At 43.4% G+C, this 17,996-nt stretch overlaps 1 protein-coding gene across 1 annotated transcript; it reads right to left on the bottom strand.

Annotated features, from left to right (window-relative positions):
- Window positions 1–346: 346 nt before the first annotated feature.
- LOC307223440 (phospholipase A2 inhibitor gamma subunit B-like) lies at window positions 347–9,436 on the bottom strand. The gene is made up of 5 exons (XM_079989401.1): window positions 9,282–9,436; window positions 8,608–8,715; window positions 3,968–4,114; window positions 1,152–1,283; window positions 347–783 (listed from the first exon to the last, which is right to left on the bottom strand). Exons 1-5 carry the CDS (start codon window positions 9,328–9,330, stop codon window positions 620–622), a joined length of 600 nt encoding a protein of 199 aa, XP_079845527.1. The 5' UTR covers window positions 9,331–9,436; the 3' UTR covers window positions 347–619.
- Window positions 9,437–17,996: the final 8,560 nt, after the last annotated feature.

The following is a 17,996-nucleotide window of genomic DNA, read 5'->3' as shown; positions in this document are numbered from 1 at the left end:
AGAATTCTGCCAAACAGTAGTAGTCTGCACTGGGTGCCTAGTGCAGCGTGGCAAATCTCAAAAAAGCAGCTGCAAATGCAAACAGTGGACTGCATTTTAGAGCTTTCTTCAATGTTTCCTCATGATAAGTTGGGTGGGTAGCTTTTCACTGTATTTGTTTGAACTTTTGTGATGCCCTTATGATATTGTAAGCAACTCAGATTTCTTTGAAATATAGAGTGGTATAAATATATCATAAATCAATAAAATAACTAATCATTACCCATTTGTTCTTTTTATAAACACTCCTCTTTGCCACCGCAGATAACAAATATTCTTAATTTGATGAATGCAGACACAAAACACAGTTTTTATTTGCCACACCAATTTATTTTGATTATGAACAAAGATAAATTTAACCCTATACCATATTTTCATGAGCCTGCAAGCCCCCCTTTCCTACTTTAGCTTCTCTATTCCCTGCATCCCATTCACCCTGCACTACAAGCCAAATAAAAGACTCAGGAGTCCTGTGAATGGCAGTCACTCTTCCTCTCCCACCACCAGGCAAGCACCCTCCACCTCAGCTGCTGCGAGAAACAGTGTGATCCAAAAGGAAGAAGACATTGCTCTCTCCTAACTACTCTTCAAAGTTGAGCTGCTCTAGGGGAGGCAGAGTATCACTGCATCGTGCTCTGGTTATAGTGCCTGAAAGGACATCACTATGCATTGAATTCTTGGCCAATTTACAAAACGTTGGTGATGCACAGCCGTAGAAATGCTTGTCAGGAATTGCACTGTCATCTAGTAAAGAAAAAGAGACATTTTCACATGAGTGCCTGGGCAGTAACAGGTGAGTTTGTGTGCAGAAGAGAGAATCAGAGCATTTTATTGTTTATTAAGTGTATTGAGCAAGTATAGAAAGCACCTCAGAACCATACATGTGATCAATTTGACATGGATGTTTAAAATTTAGACATTCCCACCCCAGGAATATAGAGTCTCATCTATATACATGCAAAGCAAAGATCATTACCACAGTTATGGTTTCAGAAAAATAGAACTTTCCCCTACCAATACACATAGAGCACTTTCTGGCAGAAAGCCACAAACAGAACAAGGGAGCAGTCCACCACCCTGTCTCCACCTCATTGGTTGGCAGTGCTACTTACCATGAGCAACAACAATCTCAACGCACTGGGTCTCAGTATTACGACACTTGATGGTCTTTGAGCCCTCACAGGCTTTTGAGAGAGAAGGAAAACAGGTCGGACACACCTTCCCATTAAACTGACGGGTTGGCCCTGTGAAAAACAACCCCAAAATCAACACACGGTTTCAGCCCATTTCCCCTCCCTCCCTCTCTTCCTTTTGTTACAGTGTAATAATTTCTTATTAAATTTTCAAAAAATTGATATAATCAATGCATAATCAATTTTTCAGACTCCCCACCCCATTTTCCATGGTCTTTTTACTTCTTTCCCTGTGTGGCACAATACCTTCTATTTCTTATACCAACACATCAATAGTTTATTCTTTAATTTCTTATGCTGCTCATATTTCAAATCCTGCTTCATCATACAATAATTTCCTTAAATAGTCTGAAATGGGCTTCCATTTTTCCACAAAGCAATCATCCTTAGATTCTCTTATTTTGCCTGTTAACTTTGCCAATTCTGCAGAATCCATCACCTTACTTATCCATTCTTTGGTGGTAACTTCTACTTCCTTCCATTTTTGTTCTTAGAGGATCCTAGCCACTGTTGTTACATACATAAAAAACTTAAAATACATTTTTTTTTGAACTTCTTCCCCTATAATCTCTAAGAGAAAATTTTCTGCTTTTTTGTTTTTGTTTTTTGTATATAATCACTTTAGACATCTTTTATATCTCATCATGTAACATTTGCCAAAAAACCTTCACCTTCTTAAAAGTCCACCACATATAAAAAGAAAGTTCCATGTACCATTTATACTTCCACAATTATTTACAACCTTTAGCCAATTTGTTAGGTGATAAATACCATCTATACATTATTTTCATACTATTTCCTTTTAGAGTAAAACAGGCAGGACATTTCATATCATTTCCCCATAAACTTTCCCATGCATCCATTTCTATATTATGCCCTAGATCTTTAGCCCCTTGTGTCATTGCAGGTTTAACCAGCTCTTCTTTTGTTTCCCATTCTAATAACATTTTATACATTTTTTTAATCAATTTTTCTCTTTCTTCAAGCAGAACCTTTACAAAGTCAAAACTTTGATCCATAAAACCTTTTAATACATGTTTTCAAAAATACACATTAATTTGAAAATATTGGAAAAGTCAGAAGGATTATGAGCTTGGGTATCACCCATCTTGGATTTCTTCTAACTTTTTCAATTAAACTTGCATTTCCTAAAAAAACAATGATATGTTTTTCATTCATGTAAGACTTGATATCAGGTCCACACACTATACAAACTTATCCTTAAAAATTCTCAATGTGCCTTTACCTTCCCATATCACAGGTAAGCGTACCACCCATACCAATTCCCATGTCCTTCCAAATTTAACAAATTTGTATTCTGTAAAGATATCCATTTCTTTAACCAAATCAGCCAGGTGCTTCATAATATAATTTTAAATCTGGCAATGAGAATCCATCTCTTTCCTTAACATCCATTAGTATTTTAAATTTGATCCTTGGTCTTTCCCCCTGCCAGATGAATTTTCAAAAATTTATATTTCTATGATTCCTAGGCCTCAGTTCGCAGTCCTGTGAGATGGTTGCGACATTTCCACTTCATTCTGTTTCAGGAATTCATTATGCTGATGATGTAGATCTAGCTATTATCTCTAAAGATGAGACATAACACTTAAGGAACACTTAACTAACCAAAGACCCTGCATGGCTTCTTGTGCAACTATCCTGCATCTTCAGGCAGGGGAGGGAGAATAGGAAAGTGACCCATCCTCTTTTCTCAGCCTGCATTAGCTGCTGGTTTAGGCTTGGACTTCAAGCTATTCTTTGTCTTTTACTCCCTTTTATTTGCTTGAGTTAGTTTGGGAGACTTCCCTTCCTTCCCTAGCAATGCAAACTGTCAATAGAAGTTAAACCTGTTGTTTGAGGCCTTTGCATTTTTAATTGGCTTTTGCTTTCTTGTTATGAATTAATTATGAATTAATTATTTGTATTCCGCCTATCTGGCTGGGTTTCCCCAGCCACTCAGGGCAGCTTCCAACAAAGATTAAAAATACATTAAAATGTTACACATTAAGAACTTCCCTAAACGGTGCTGCCTTCAGATGTCTTCTAAATGTCAGGTAGTTGTCTATCTTTTGTCCTTTTCACTTTATTTCCTTCAATCTGTGGAACATTACTGAAAGTTTTCAGCTTCCTGTTCCCCAAGGTCATGGTTGAGGGGTCCTGCCACACCATATTAGAAGAGCCAGGATGTCACCCTGAAGCTTGTGTTCCAGAGGTGGAGTTACTACTAGGGAAACTATCTGAAAAAGTGTGTATGCACACAAAAGCTCCTAACAATAACAAACTTAGTCTCTAAGGCGCTACTGGAAGGATTTTTTTTTATTTTGTTTCTATTAGGGGAACACTGTTTCCATGAGCCCTAGCTTCCATCACAGTGTCCCGTTGCACCAGAAGTAGTTTAGTCATGCTGGCCACATGATCTGGAAAGCTGTCTGCAGAGAAACGTCAGCTCCCTCTGCCTGAAAAGCGAGATGAGTGCTGCACTCCATAGTTGATTTCGACTGGACTCAACCATCCAGGGGTCCTTTACCTTTACCTTTTATCTTACTAAGAGACAGCATGGGGACCACCTTTAGTGTCCACTAACCAGCTGCAGGGAAGCTTCATCTTGGGCTTCATCTAAGATTTCCAGTGTCAGCTATATGATATCATTTGTCTAAGGGCAATCATGCAAAACCCCTAAAGCCTCAATGCTATTTATGCCCAACGGTATATACAAATATGCATATACTTACGTTTTAGAAATAGCTCAATGCACTTCATACCATAACAACACTCCCTGAAATTAAGTATGAAACGACCATCTTCTGTGGTGAAACTATAGTTCTGCGTGCTGCAATCTGTAGTACATCCCTCTTCAGAATCGGCCTTAGCAGAGCCATCTGTGAGAGAACATTAGAAGGAATACCTAGATCAGCAAAAATTCAAATCATTATTCTCCTGAACGAAATTTTTGTGATGCTCCCTTATATACATACATTGAGCAAATGGGTGAATAAAGAAAAAAAGTATCTCACAAGGGCTGAATTTAGCAAGCTAAACCTGAAAGTAGTTCCTTCCAGAATCACCTCATAATTACAGTATAATTTCTTCTGCCAACCATGTGAATATTCCAGGATCGTTCCTTTAAAAGTTGCACTTAAATGAGACATGATTGACTGTATTTTCTGCACAAACGAAATGGCAAGTGCCTGGAATAGGTTGATCTGCCACCCAATGGATATCCAGCTAGTTGATCCATTGGCTGACTCAAGAATCTGTCTTATACTATGTAATATATATCTCAGAGAGTGGAGAATACAGACTTCTCTTTCCTCTATTTTTCTCCTTCTTTTGATCTCACTTCTGACCAGCTATCTTAAGGGAATAAATTCTCTAAATTTATAAATAAATAAATTCTCTTTCAAATATGATTTGAAAGAGAATTGCATAAAGATGCTCTACAGATGGTACTTAACACCTGTAAAACTGGCCAGAATGTATAAATCTAGATCAAACATCTGTTGGAGATGCAGAGAAATGGACGGCACCCTGATCCACATGTGGTAGCACAGCAAAAAAAATCAGGGAATTTTGGGAAATTATTTACAATGAACTTATGTTTAAATATTCCTTCCTAAAGAAGCCCAAAGTCTTTCTGCTAGGTATAATGAGCAATGAAATTCCAAAAAGGGTAAGGAAAATCTTTATGTATGTAGTAGCAGCAGCTAGGATTCTAATTGCTAAAGTATGGAAAGGGGATTCTATCCCCTCAAAATTAGATTGGCAAAATAAAAAGCTAGAATATACAGAACTAGAAAGATTAACAGTGAGATTCCAAGAACCTACAGATCAAACATTCAATAGAGAGTGGAATATCTACAGAGAATATTTAAAAGAACATTGTATTTTATTTTATTTTAAGTAATATTTATTCAAAGTTTCAAAAATACATAAATACAATAAAAAACAGAAAAACACAACAGAAAAAAGAAGAGAAAAAACTAAAAAAAGAAAAATAAAAGTAAAAAAGAGAGAAATACATATCCCATATTACATCTTTTCATTTGCTTGTTTCTTAGACCTCCTCACACCTCCCTTTTTGTATTCTGACTTGATTCGTTATTTCAGCAAATTCTTCCCATATTTCTCAATTTTTATTTAAATAATTTGTCTTAACAATCTATCTTATTAATTAATTCAACATATCCTTTCCGTCTCTTACCATGTTCTGTAATTCAATTTACCTTAATTTATTTAACCTTATCTTACCTTAAAAGCCTTAAAATTCAAAGTTTAAACCATATTTATACATAACTGCTTAAATCCTTTCTACTAAAGCCAATTAATTCCTTTCCAGCATTTCCCCTATTTCATTAATATTACACTAATTCCAAAAATAAAAAAAGAAATTTTTCCCTAGTTGTTATCCAACATCTCTTCTTCCTGGTTTCGGGTTATGTCAGTCCTTTCTATACATTCCATCCAGTCCATCAATCTGGTGATCTTATATCCAAGGCCCTTAAGTCTCTTCTATGCCCCTTCTGCAGATTTTCTTGTTCTTGTTTGTAGTCACACTCTTCCTTGACTTTTGTTGGTTTCTTTCTTAATTTCTTCCCTTTCTCCTTGGGGAGTAGATCTCCGGGGGATTCCAACCGGTAATAAGCTCCATTTTCCTTCATCAAGCCAGCCCATTCCCCACAGTCCCACTCCCTGCCATCATCTTTGTAATCCAAAAAGTGGTTGTCCAAAAAGTAATTGTCAACATGTTTCATAGTCCCACCAGATTTAAGAGCTTCCTTAACTCCAAACACTTCCAGGTACACTCCAAGTTCAATCTTCCAATGCAACAACTTTTGCTCCTGCAGGACTTTGGATCTCTCCATTTGTGTTGCTTGGGGTGCTATCACAACCTCTTCCATCTTCCTCTGCCCTTGCACTTGCCCAATCAAACCAGTTTCCTGAATTGGTCGCTGTATAGTTTCTTTATCCTTATTTCTTGTTAATTCATATTCACTGGCTACGGCAGTCATCAAGTCCAACTTCTCATTCATCAAATTCATCCTCTCATGCAACTGCTCCAGCAAAGCATTTGTTTTGTCAACGGCAGAGACCAATACTTCCTCCCAACGCATTTCTATTCAAGGTCAAAAGACTGGTCCCACGATCTCAATCTCGCAGCTGTAACGTCTCCAAGTAAACTGCAGCAACAAACTGACAAGCTCCCTCTAGGGGACACAATTTCTATTTGTATCCATCTTTTGTATCCAACAAAAGAAAAAGTACTCCACTTTCAATCAATGAACATCTCCAACAGTTTCTGTCCTCACACCCCGTTCCCAGGCTTGAGACGATGGAAACTTATATTCCTTTACTCTCTCTCCTGCAGGCTTAAACAGTCAAATCCCCCCCCCTTTCTCCTGCTTTCCAAGGGGGTTTTATTGGTTGTAAATGCAGGAAAAATCAATCTTTAAAACAACTTTCAAGGCTCTAAGATTGTAAGGTTTTTGCTTTAGTCTATTTACAAAAACCGGAAGGCGGACTTCCTGTTTAGACCTTCCCGCTCCAGTGCCTAATTCAAGAATTTCTTGATCCAATTTTCCGTTTTTACTCACGGGTACTTGTTTAGAGTCCGAATGTCAACAGGAAAAAGTCAGCGCTCTCCGGCGATGGCTGTGTGGCTTCCCTCCATGGAAGTAGCAATCGGTTTGCTGCACCGTGCTGCTCACCCCACTTCGCTCTGGAGCCCCAAAAAGGGGTTTCCCCACGAGTAGGGGAGGCGCTCTTGGTGCTCTGCCGAACCCCACGTTCCCAAGCTCCTCCACCTGGGATTTCTAGCGGTTCCCCACCTTCGCCGCGGCGGGAAGACCCAATTTCCACGGAGCCCGTTCCTCCAATCGGAGGAACTCCGCCATTCGCCAATGGCGCTAACCCGGAAGTCCTTTAAAAGAACATTGTAATGATATAAATTCTTTGGCAGGCCTGGAATAATTTGTGCATGATTTAAGAAATCGTTACATTATTAAAATAACAGAGGAATTTAGGAGAGAGTTAAGTGCACAGAGTAATGAAACTTAGGAACCACAGTGGGGGGATTGGAAGTCATGTCAGAAATAGCGATGGATGAACTTAAACTTTTCTTTTTCAGTATGTATGTACGGTGTGTAGAGTGTTAATTACTCAATTGCCTTTTGATGATTGATGCATATTGTTTTGTTTTCTATTTGTTTTGTTATGTTTCTAAAATTAATAAAGCATTAAAAAATTTAAAAAGTATAAAATATTCTACCTAAGAAAGGTACCATGTTGAAATGAATATGGAACCATTTTTCTTTTTTAAAAATGGGAGAATGATAGAGAATATAATAATTCCATAGAATTGTATCATTTGGATTATACCTCCAGTCTCTGAACCATTTGAATTTACCCAGCAATGGGATGGCAAGCCCCTGTCCCCCAAAGCCTCATGCCATCTGGGAAGACTGCAATCTTTGTCCCTACAACCCAGCTCAGGGGCAACCCTTACCAGTAAATTCTTTGGGTTTGCTAGATGTTGCCATAGGTGAACCCTAACATTGGTAAACCCCAACTGTCTTTCAACCAGCAGGTGGACTGACTGATCACTGGTTACATACTCAATGCCTGCACCAAACCTGTTTTCAACTATAATCTATAAAGTTGTGGACTAATCTGAAACCAACACTTGTCTCCTTGTATTCATCATTGGCTGCACACCTGACCGCTGTATCACTTGTGTCTGAACCCACAAAGAGTAGGCTCTGATTATGTTGGGTGCTAGTGAGTGGAGAGTGACCTGCCAGTGAGGTATTGTTACTTAGGATTTGGCCATTGGGAAAACCAGTTGGTGATGGAGCTGTAAGGCAAAAGCCAGAGAAAGCTGAGGCCTGAATATTCATTCAGAATGTATTAACTTTAATCAGTTGGCAAAGCTCAGAAGAAGGTTGCCAGTGGTTCTCCAAGGCTAAGAGGCTGACCTTTGTAAAGGTGGGGGGGGGGGAGGTGGCACACTTTATTAGATATTGACATGGAAAAGAATCACCTCAGTGCCTGCTTCCCAACACTGGAACTCACTCCCAGGAGAAGCTAGATTGCCTCCCGTCTTGTCCTTCTCCTGGCAGGTGAAGACCTTGTCCCAACAGGCTTTTGGGGAATTACTGTTTTTATTGAAAAGGATGCTACCACTTTTTATTGTAATCATTGGTACATTTTACACACATACACATAATTCTACTAATATTTAATTAATTGTTGAAAAAAATGAATTCTACAACATTGGGTGAGATCAGCATTCTGCGGCTTCCCCCTAGATATCGCAGGGTCCAAATGTTGGACCCGCACACTTAGGTATAATCTTACACAAAGGCTTTATACTCACTCATATTACTGAAAGTAGTACGAGCAAAGCAACTGCCACCTTCGGTAGTTTCACAAGTTCCTGGGTTTTTTTGATTTGTTTTCATTAATTTACATTGCATAGCTATCACTGCAAAGAGAAGAGAAGAATAAATATTCAGTGCCAAATACATCAGTTCCTCAGTTGTGGAAAAATGAAATCTACATTCCCACCTGGATACAATCTTCCAAGCCAGACATGCACAATCTTATTGGTCTCCAGAGCTACATGAGCGGGTTGGAGGCTGCATGCACACTGACACACATCTTCCCCCTATCTCACACACAGGAACATCTCCAGACACAAAGATGGAGAGACACACAGTCTTCATCCATTTTACTATTATGAATGCATACACTAAAGCAGGGACGTCCTCCCCTACAACACACAGTGAGGTGCACAATCGGATTTTAGCAGTCCCATTGAATACTTTCACATGCAGCACTCATGTTGTATGTGAAGAAAGCCAACCTCATGAAACAGAAGTACACTCCATAAGGCTGTCTTCCAAAATTTGGAGTCCAGATTCCCACTATTCTAATAGTTTTAGCTTCATTTATCCTTCCTAGAGCCAATATCAGTTTGTCTTCTCTAGCCCACTTCATATCCCCTCCTTCATTTGAAAAAGCAATTCAAGATTGCAGCTTCCTACTCACCTTCAGAAAGGATGGCCAAGAAGAGACAAGTACTCAGGAAGATCTTCATAGTGCTGGAGAGATCAAAAGCTGAGGAGAACTCAGTTCAAAGAAGCAGGCAACTGATGGAGGAAGAGGCTGCCTTAGGGGATTTATAGGCTAAGAAGAGGAGCCCTAGGCAGAACTGGTCCAGTGAGGGGGTGGGAAATGATGACAGTAGAGATTGCATGCTTTCCCAAACATCTTGTAATTTAATATTGGAACACAAAGCATGGAGTAGAAATTGCATTAAGTCATTTTTGGGAACTGTATGAAATTCTGACAGCTGCCATCCATCCACCAACCACCAACCATACATTTGGTTCCCAGGATCGGGGATCCCAACCCTAGGTACATATTATAAAAGGGCCCCATATTTTCTCAAGCTGTTGTTTCTTTTGGCTTCCCTCACTCAGGCACATGAGCAATTGTATCCAATTAGAGAAAATTATGAAAGCACAGTTTTTTGGCAGGTACATTATGGCACACTTGAAGCCAATAAGGAGTTTGGCTGCTGTAAGAAGATTTGCTGTAAATTTCAGCTGACCAGAACTTGCATCAGCCTGCTAAATCAGGTCATCTGTTCAAGAAAACAATTTTCATAGTGACCAACCAGATGCCTGTCATAGCCAGGGGTTCAGGAGCAGAGGCACAGGGAGGAGAGGAGATGGAGAGCGAAGGGGAGGAATCCGAGGGGAGCGTAGGAGAAGAGGACAGTGGACCGAGGGATTCCATGAGCCTCTCCAGCGAATCGGAAGATTCACAGAAGGGGGCGCCAGTGGCCAGGGGTAGGGGGTTCCCAAGGGGAATGCCCCAGGAGCAAGGGGGCAGCAGGGATTCCCAGAGCAGTAGTTGGAAATCAGGACCAGCTTCCCCACCAGAGCAGAGTGGGGGGGAAGAGTCCCAAGGATCGGGGCCAGTGCATGCCCCACCAGGGAGAGAAGATAAGGCAGGGCTGACCACACCTCCATCGGAGAGTCAGACAACGGAGGGGAGGTCAGATCCGGCCAGTATCCCGGAAGAGGGAAGCAGTGACAGAAGTAGTGTAACGGTCAGGAGGAAGGTCACTGGGTTGACGCGAGAGGCAAGTTCAAATGTACAGGAGCGCGGGACAGCAGAGAATGAGGATTGGGAACCGGGTCCTAAAGCCCGCCGGAGGGAGGGGGAGGAGCTAAGCGACTCAGCGTCGGAAGAGTCCAGAAAGGGCAATGCCCCAGCGGGCAGGAGGACCCAGAGGAGGAGAGAGCAGCGTAAAAGGTGGAGCAGGGCTAGGATCTTAAACTGGTGTCATAGGGGAGGAGACTCAGACGGTACTTCGCCGGTCTAGGGTTAAGACGTAGAGCTGCACACTGCGGCTTTGAAATGGAAACTGAACCTCAATAAAGACTTTTGTACATTACTTGATCATGGATGGAGGACTTGACCTGGCATGTGTAACAGAGACTTGGTTGGATGAAGCAGATGGGCCTGTCCTTGCCGCTGCTTGTCCACCCGGTTTCTCTTATGCACAGCAACCCAGGTCATGTGGGCGGGGAGGGGGGGTTGCAGTGATTTTTAGAAAGTCATTAGTTTGCACCAGGCGTCCTATTGGGAAGACCCAGTTTTCTGAGTGCATGTTCTGGAAGTTGGGCAATAGGGGCAGTACAGGATTCCTTTTGGTGTACCGACCTCCCCGCTGCACCAAGGATTCCCTGCCCGAGCTGCTTCAGGTCGTGGCGGATGTTCTCCTGGAGACACCTAGCTTGGTCATCCTAGGGGATTTTAACATCCGTGCCGACACGACCTTACAAGGGGCAGCTCGGGACTTCTTGGAAAGCATGGCCTCCATGGGGCTGTCCCTGAATAAGTCTGGCCCAACCCATAGCCGCGGACATGCCTTGGACCTGGTGTTTACCTCTATGGATGTTGGTGATCTGACACTAAGTAAAAGTGAAACAAAAGAAGTGCCATGGTCAGATCACTTCCTGGTGCAACTGGACTTCTCTGCGACCCATCCCCTCTGCAGGGAGGTGGGACCAATTCGGATGGTCCGCCCCCGCCACTTAATGGATCCAAATGGTTTCCAGAGAGTGGTAGGGGATGCTTTATCCCATGTTGATGGCCTTTCAGCTGATTCCCTGGTGGCCCGCTGGAATGCGGAGTTAACCAGGGCTATTGACTGTTTGGCTCCGAAGCGCCCTCTCCGATTGCATGGAGCCCGGAGAGCCCCGTGGTTTTCCACGGATCTGAGGGCAATGAAACAATCTTTGAGACGGCTAGAGCGCCGGTGGCGGATAACTCATTCCGAATCTGATCGGACACAGGTTAGAGCTCAACGTCGAGCCTACCAAGTGGCGATAGCGACGGCGAAGAAGACTTTCTTCACCGCCTCTATTGCATCTGCAGAAAACAGCAGCAGGAGACTTTTTCAGGTGGTTCACAATTTAGCGGAACCACCTGTAACATCGGGGCCCAGTACGGGCCACATGTTCTCCTGCAATGATTTTGCAAAGTTTTTTGCAGATAAAATCGCTCAGATTCGGGAAGAAGTAGACTCCACCGTGGGAGCAGGGCCGGGGCGGGAGAGTGCTAGAGTTCTGTCTAGTCAAGTTGAGTGGGATCAATTCCAATCTGTTACCTCCGAGGATGTGGACAGGCTGCTTGGACGAGTGAAACCAACCACCTGTCTCCTGGATCCTTGCCCATCCTGGCTTATAAAAGCTAGCCGGGAAGGATTGGGCGATGGGCTTCGTGGGGTGGTGAATGCTTCCCTCCGTGAGGGAGCCTTCCCAGACCCGCTGAAAGAGGCAGTTATTAAACCGCTTCTTAAAAAACCATCTTTATATGCGGCCACAATGGCCAACTATCGCCCAGTCTCAAATCTTCCATTCTTGGGCAAGGTAATAGAGCAAGCGGTTGCCGAACAACTCCAGGCACGCCTAGAAGAAGCGGACCATTTGGATCCCTTCCAGTCGGGATTCAGGCCTCATCATGGGACTGAAACTGCCTTGGTCGCACTGGTTGATGATCTCTGGCGGGCTAGGGACAAAGGTGAGAGCTGTTTCCTAGTTCTGCTGGATCTCTCAGCGGCGTTTGATACCATCGACCATAACATCCTTCTGGACCGTCTTGAGGGGCTGGGAGCTGGGGGCACTGTCCTACAGTGGTTCCGCTCCTTCCTCCTGGGTCGTGTTCAGAAAGTGGTGGTGGGGGATGAGTGTTCAGACCCCTGGGCTCTCATTTGTGGGGTGCCGCAGGGTACTGTCCTCTCCCCCATGCTTTTCAACATCTACATGCAGCCGCTGGGAGAGATCATCAGGAGGTTTGGGCTGGGTGTTCATCAGTATGCAGATGATAACCAGCTCTACCTCTCTTTTAAATCAGAACCAGTGAGGGCAGTGAAGGTCCTGTGTGAGTGTCTGGAGGCGGTTGGAGGATAGATGGCGGCTAACAGATTGAGGTTGAATCCTGACAAGACAGAAGTACTGTTTCTGGGGGACATGAGGCGGGCAGGTGTGGAGGATTCCCTGGTCCTGAATGGGGTAACTGTGCCCCTGAAGGACCAGGTGCGCAGCCTGGGAGTCATTTTGGACTCACAGCTGTCCATGGAGGCACAGGTCAAATCTGTGTCCAGGGCAGCTGTTTACCAGCTCCATCTGGTACGTAGGCTGAGACCCTATCTGCCTGCGGACTGTCTCGCCAGAGTGGTGCATGCTCTGGTTATCTCCCGCTTGGACTACTGCAATGCACTCTACGTGGGGCTACCTTTGAAGGTGACTCGGAAACTACAACTAATCCAGAATGCGGCAGCTAGACTGGTGACTGGGAGCGGCCACCGAGACCATATAACATCGGTCTTGAAAGACCTACATTGGCTCCCAGTATGTTTCCGAGCACAATTCAAAGTGTTGGTGCTGACCTTTAAAGCCCTAAACGGCCTCGGTCCAGTATACCTGAAGGAGCGTCTCCACCCCCATCATTCTGCCCGGACGCTGAGGTCCAGCGCCGAGGGCCTTCTGGCGGTTCCCTCATTGCGAGAAGCAAAGCTACAGGGAACCAGGCAGAGGGCCTTCTCGGTAGTGGCGCCCACCCTGTGGAACGCCCTTCCAGCAGATGTCAAAGCGATAAACAACTACCTGACATTCAGAAGACATCTTAAGGCAGCCCTGTTCAGGGAAGTTTTTAACGTGTGATTTTACTGTATTTTTGGTTTTTATGGAAGCCGCCCAGAGTGGCTGGGAAGGCCCAGCCAGATGGGCGGGATATAAATAATAAATTATTATTATTATTATTATTATTATTATTATTATTATTACTACAGCCTAGCGTTGGTCCTCTGTGAGCTGGGACCTAGAGGCAGCTCTGACAGCATGCTTTCCCAAACATCTTGTAATTTTAAATTGGAACGCAAAGCATGGAGTAGAAACTGCATTAAGTCATTTTTGGGAACTGTGTGAAATTCTGACAGCTACCTCTTTTTTTGCATTCTCAGGGATAAGAAACATTTTAAATCCTTAAATCACCTTTGGAAAGCCCATGAAAATTCACCAAATAACTTTCCAGTCTATCCCACCCCAATTTCACCACAATGGGAGCCACTGTTACGGAACCACTCTTCTTCAGAAAGTACACTGAATGAACACCCCTTTGAGACAATTGGAGTTTGACTGCTATTAGAATATTTCCTTCTACGTCTACGTTCAAGTGGCTAGAACACACATCATCTTGGAAATACTGAGCAAAGAATTCAAAGGTGTTAGTTACATAGTATAGCCACTCATTGTTTTATGCACAGCAAAATAATTTCCCTACCTTCATTAATCATATCATGACTCCACTAATACAAGGCAATATTTTTAATGAGGAATGCTGAGTCATACCAGGAATTTAGTTATCTTAAACATAATAATAATAATAATAATAATAATAATAATAATAATAATTTATTTATACCCTGCCCATCTGGCAGAACAAAATGTTAAAAACAAAATATTAAAAACAAAATATTAAAAACAAAATATTAAAATACAATTGTCTATTAAACGTTAAAAGCTTCCCTAAACAGGGCTGCCTTCAGATGTCTTCTAAAAGTCTGGTACAGTGGTACCTCAGGTTACATATGCTTCAGGTTACATACGCTTCAGGTTACAGACTCCGCTAACCCAGAAATAGTACTTCGGGTTAGAAACGTTGCTTCAGGATGAGAACAGAAATCGTGCTCCAGCGGCGCGGCAGTGGCAGCAGGCCCCATTAGCTAAAGTGGTGCTTCAGGTTAAGAACAGTTTCAGGTTAAGTATGAGCCTCTGGAATGAATTAAGTACTTAACCTGAGGTACCACTGTAGTTGTTTTTCTCTTTTACATCCGGTGGGAGGGCATTCCGCAGTGCAGGTGCCACTACCGAGAAGGCCCTCTGTCTGGTTCCCTGTAGCTTGGCTTCTCGCAGTGAGGGAACCGCCAGAAGGCCCTCGGCACTGTACCTCAGTGTCCGGGCAGAACGATATGGGTCGAGACGCTCCTTCAGGTATACTGGACCGAGGCCGTTTAGGGCTTTAAAGGTCAGAACCAACACTTTGAATTGTGCTTGGAAATGTAATGGGAGCCAGTGTAGGTCTTTCAAGACCAGTGTTATGTGGTCTCGGAGGCCGCTCTCAGTAAGCAATCTAGCTGCCACATTCTGGATTAGTTGTAGTTTCCGGGTCACCTTCAAAGGTAGCCCCACGTAGAGCGTGTTGCAGTAGTCCAAGCGGGAGATGCCCACTCTGGCAAGACAGTCCGCGGGCAGGTAGGGTCTTAGCCTGCGTACCAGGTGGAGCTGATAGACAGCTGCCCTGGACACAGAGTTAACCTGCGCCTCCATGGACAGCTGTGAGTCCAAAATGACTCCCAGGCTGCGCACCTGGTCCTTCAGGGGCACAGTAACCCCATTCAGGACCAGGGAGTCCTCCACACCTGCCCGCCTCCTATCCCCCCAAAACAGTATTTCTGTCTTGTAAGGATTCAACCTCAATCTGTTAGCTGCCATCCATCCTCCAACCACCTCCAGATACTCACACAGGACCTTCACCGCCTTCACTGGTTCTAATTTGAAAGAGACGTAGAAATGGGTATCATTCGCATACTGTTGAAAACCTAGCCCAAACCCCCTGATGATCTCTCCCAGTGGTTGCATGTAGATGTTGAAAAGCATGGCGGAGAGGACAGAACCCCGAGGCACCCCAGAAGTGAGAGCCCAGGGGTATGAACATTCAGCCCCCTCACCACTTTCTGAACATGGCACAGGAGGAAGGAGCAGAATCACTGTATAACAGTGCCCCCAGCTCCCAGCACCTCTAGATGGTCCAGAAGGATGTTATGGTCAATGGTGTCAAAAGCCACTGAGAGATCCAGCAGAACTAGGAAACAGCTCTTACCTTTGTCCCTAGCCCGCCGAGATCATCGACCAGTGCAACCAAGGCAGTTTCAGTCCCATGATAAGGCCTGAATCCCGACTGGAAGGGATCCAAATGGTCCGCTTCTTCCAGGCGTGCACAGTTACCCCATTCAGGTCTAGGGAGTTCCCCCCACACACACCCCATCCCCCAAGAACAGTCCTTCTGTCTTGTCAGGATTCAACCTCAATCTGTCAGCTGCCATCCATCCACCAACCATCTCCAGACACTCACCCTGGATGATTTAAAACATACACACCAGAAAATGCATCTATGTACACAACTGAACTGAACTTGGGCCACAGTCCAGCCCCACAAACTCAGGGCCCATCTATCCTGGATCCTTTCCAAAATTAGTTCAGAGGCATGACTAATGTTTCAGACCCTCCAAGTGTCCTTATTTTCCAGGGACTGTCCCAGATTTTCAGAAGTTTCTGATTTGATCCCAGAATATCCTAATTATATATATTTGACCAGGAAGAAGGGGAGATTTTGTATTTTTGTTCCCCTCTCAAATTATGAGCAAATGGATCCAATTTTGCTGAGTTCTTTCACAAAATTGTAGAACAAAAGCTAAAGGATACCTATTCTGATCCTCATGTCATTCAAGGCTTATAAAAAGCAGAAATAGCAGAATCGATGCGCATCCTTGTATGCTGTATAGCATTTGGGTATTTAGCCAGTGATGAAGCACCACAGAGGCAGATTTAGAGGATCATGGACTGCAAGAAAATCAAACCTATCCATTCTAAAGGAAATCAGCCCTGAGCGCTCACTGGAAGGACAGGTCCTGAAGCTGAGGCTCCAATACTTTGGCCACCTCATAAGAAGAGAAGACTCCCTGGAAAAGACTCTGGTGTTGGGAAAGATTGAGGGCACATGGAGAAGGGGACGACAGAGGATGAGATGGTTTGACAGTCTTCTCGAAGCAACTAACATGAGTTTGACCAAACTGCAGGAGGCAGTGGAAGACAGGAGTGCCTGGCGTGCTCTGGTCCATGGGGTCATGAAGAGCCAGACACGACTAAATGACTAAACAACATAGAATGGAAGGTGAGAGATGGGGGGAGGCGACAAATTTTGGTGTCTCACAGGGTGCCACTGAAATTTGACCCCAAAGTCTGCCAGTGGCCACCAGATTATACAGAGAGCAAGTGACGGGGAGATATCTGAGGTCAGAACTGCCAAAGCATTAGTTATATATAGCCATGTTTCTATTCCTCCAAAATAATGAAAAGGGGGGGGGGGAGAGGAATGATGCCTTCTTTTTCTGAAGCAGATTTAACTTTAGACCCCCCAAGAAGTATTGTTTCACAACAAAGAGGCCTGTTTCTTGAACGTAAATGAGCACTAAACCCTTGACAGGGAGTGCCTTTCTGCTGAAGTAAATCCATCTCCTTCATGCTTCATTTTCTGGAGGATTTTGAAAATTCCTATTCTCCCAGGCATTTAAAAGCTGAAAGGCACTGCTCCTAGCAGCCTTGAATTTACTGTATTATCCGGAACCAGTTATTGCTAATTTTCAATGTTCTTAATGTTTCTCAACCTTTTCAGATTTTTTTTAAAAAAACAGTTTCTTAATATACATTTTTCTTTTATATTTACTAGTGTCTTTTTTCTGTTGTCATATGTCCTGGTTCCTTTGGAGGAATGGTGGGGTTGCAATACATGTTAATAAATGAATATGGCTGAAAACAAAATACTGATCCTTTAAGGATTGCACATCTAACACCTAATTCTGCTTCCTGCAGAGTTTTAACAGATCTGGCTTCTTATCCAATGACAGCTAGGCACCCTCAGGAGTCTTGCACTATGAAAAACCAGTTGAATATTCAGCCTGAGTTCCTTTGGGAGGAATGATGGGATGGAACTTTAATAAATAAAATCAAATAAAAAATGAAGTATCAACAGTCCTGCTCCATGTAGATTATAAGGGGGGTGCATAGTCTGTCAAAGTCTCCTCTCTTATGGTTTATTGAGACCCCAGGTAGAGTGATATGGAGCTGCATTTGGTACCCAGGACAGGGGATTCCAACCCTGGGTACATATTATAAAAGGGCCTCATAGTTTCTCAAACTGTTGTCTCTTTTGGCTTCCCTCTCTCAGGCACATGAGCAATTGTATTCAATTAGAGAAAATTATGAAAGCACAGTTTTTTGGCAGGTACATTATGGAAAGAATCTTCTTCAGCAGGTACACGGGGTGAGCCCCACTTGAAGCCAATTAGGAGTTTGGCTGTTGTAAGAAGATGTGCAGGAAATTTCAGCTGGCCAGAACTTGCATCAGCCT

The sequence above is a fragment of the Podarcis cretensis genome (genome assembly GCF_951804945.1).
Source record: "Podarcis cretensis genome assembly, chromosome: 8".
Taxonomy (NCBI): domain Eukaryota; kingdom Metazoa; phylum Chordata; class Lepidosauria; order Squamata; family Lacertidae; genus Podarcis; species Podarcis cretensis.
This window is presented reverse-complemented; position numbering and strand designations above follow the sequence as displayed.

What these genes read in the sequence shown, in the direction of transcription:
- LOC307223440 (XM_079989401.1), bottom strand. Translation starts at nt 9,330, where the DNA reads ATGAAGATCTTCCTGAGTACTTGTCTCTTCTTGGCCATCCTTTCTGAA. An exon ending in CATTGAGCTATTTCTAAAAC is followed by an intron (nt 1,284 to 3,967) that starts GTAAGTATATGC and finishes TGTTTTTCACAG; the next exon opens with GGCCAACCCGTCAGTTTAAT. An exon ending in TGAGATTGTTGTTGCTCATG is followed by an intron (nt 784 to 1,151) that starts GTAAGTAGCACT and finishes TTTCTTTACTAG; the next exon opens with ATGACAGTGCAATTCCTGAC.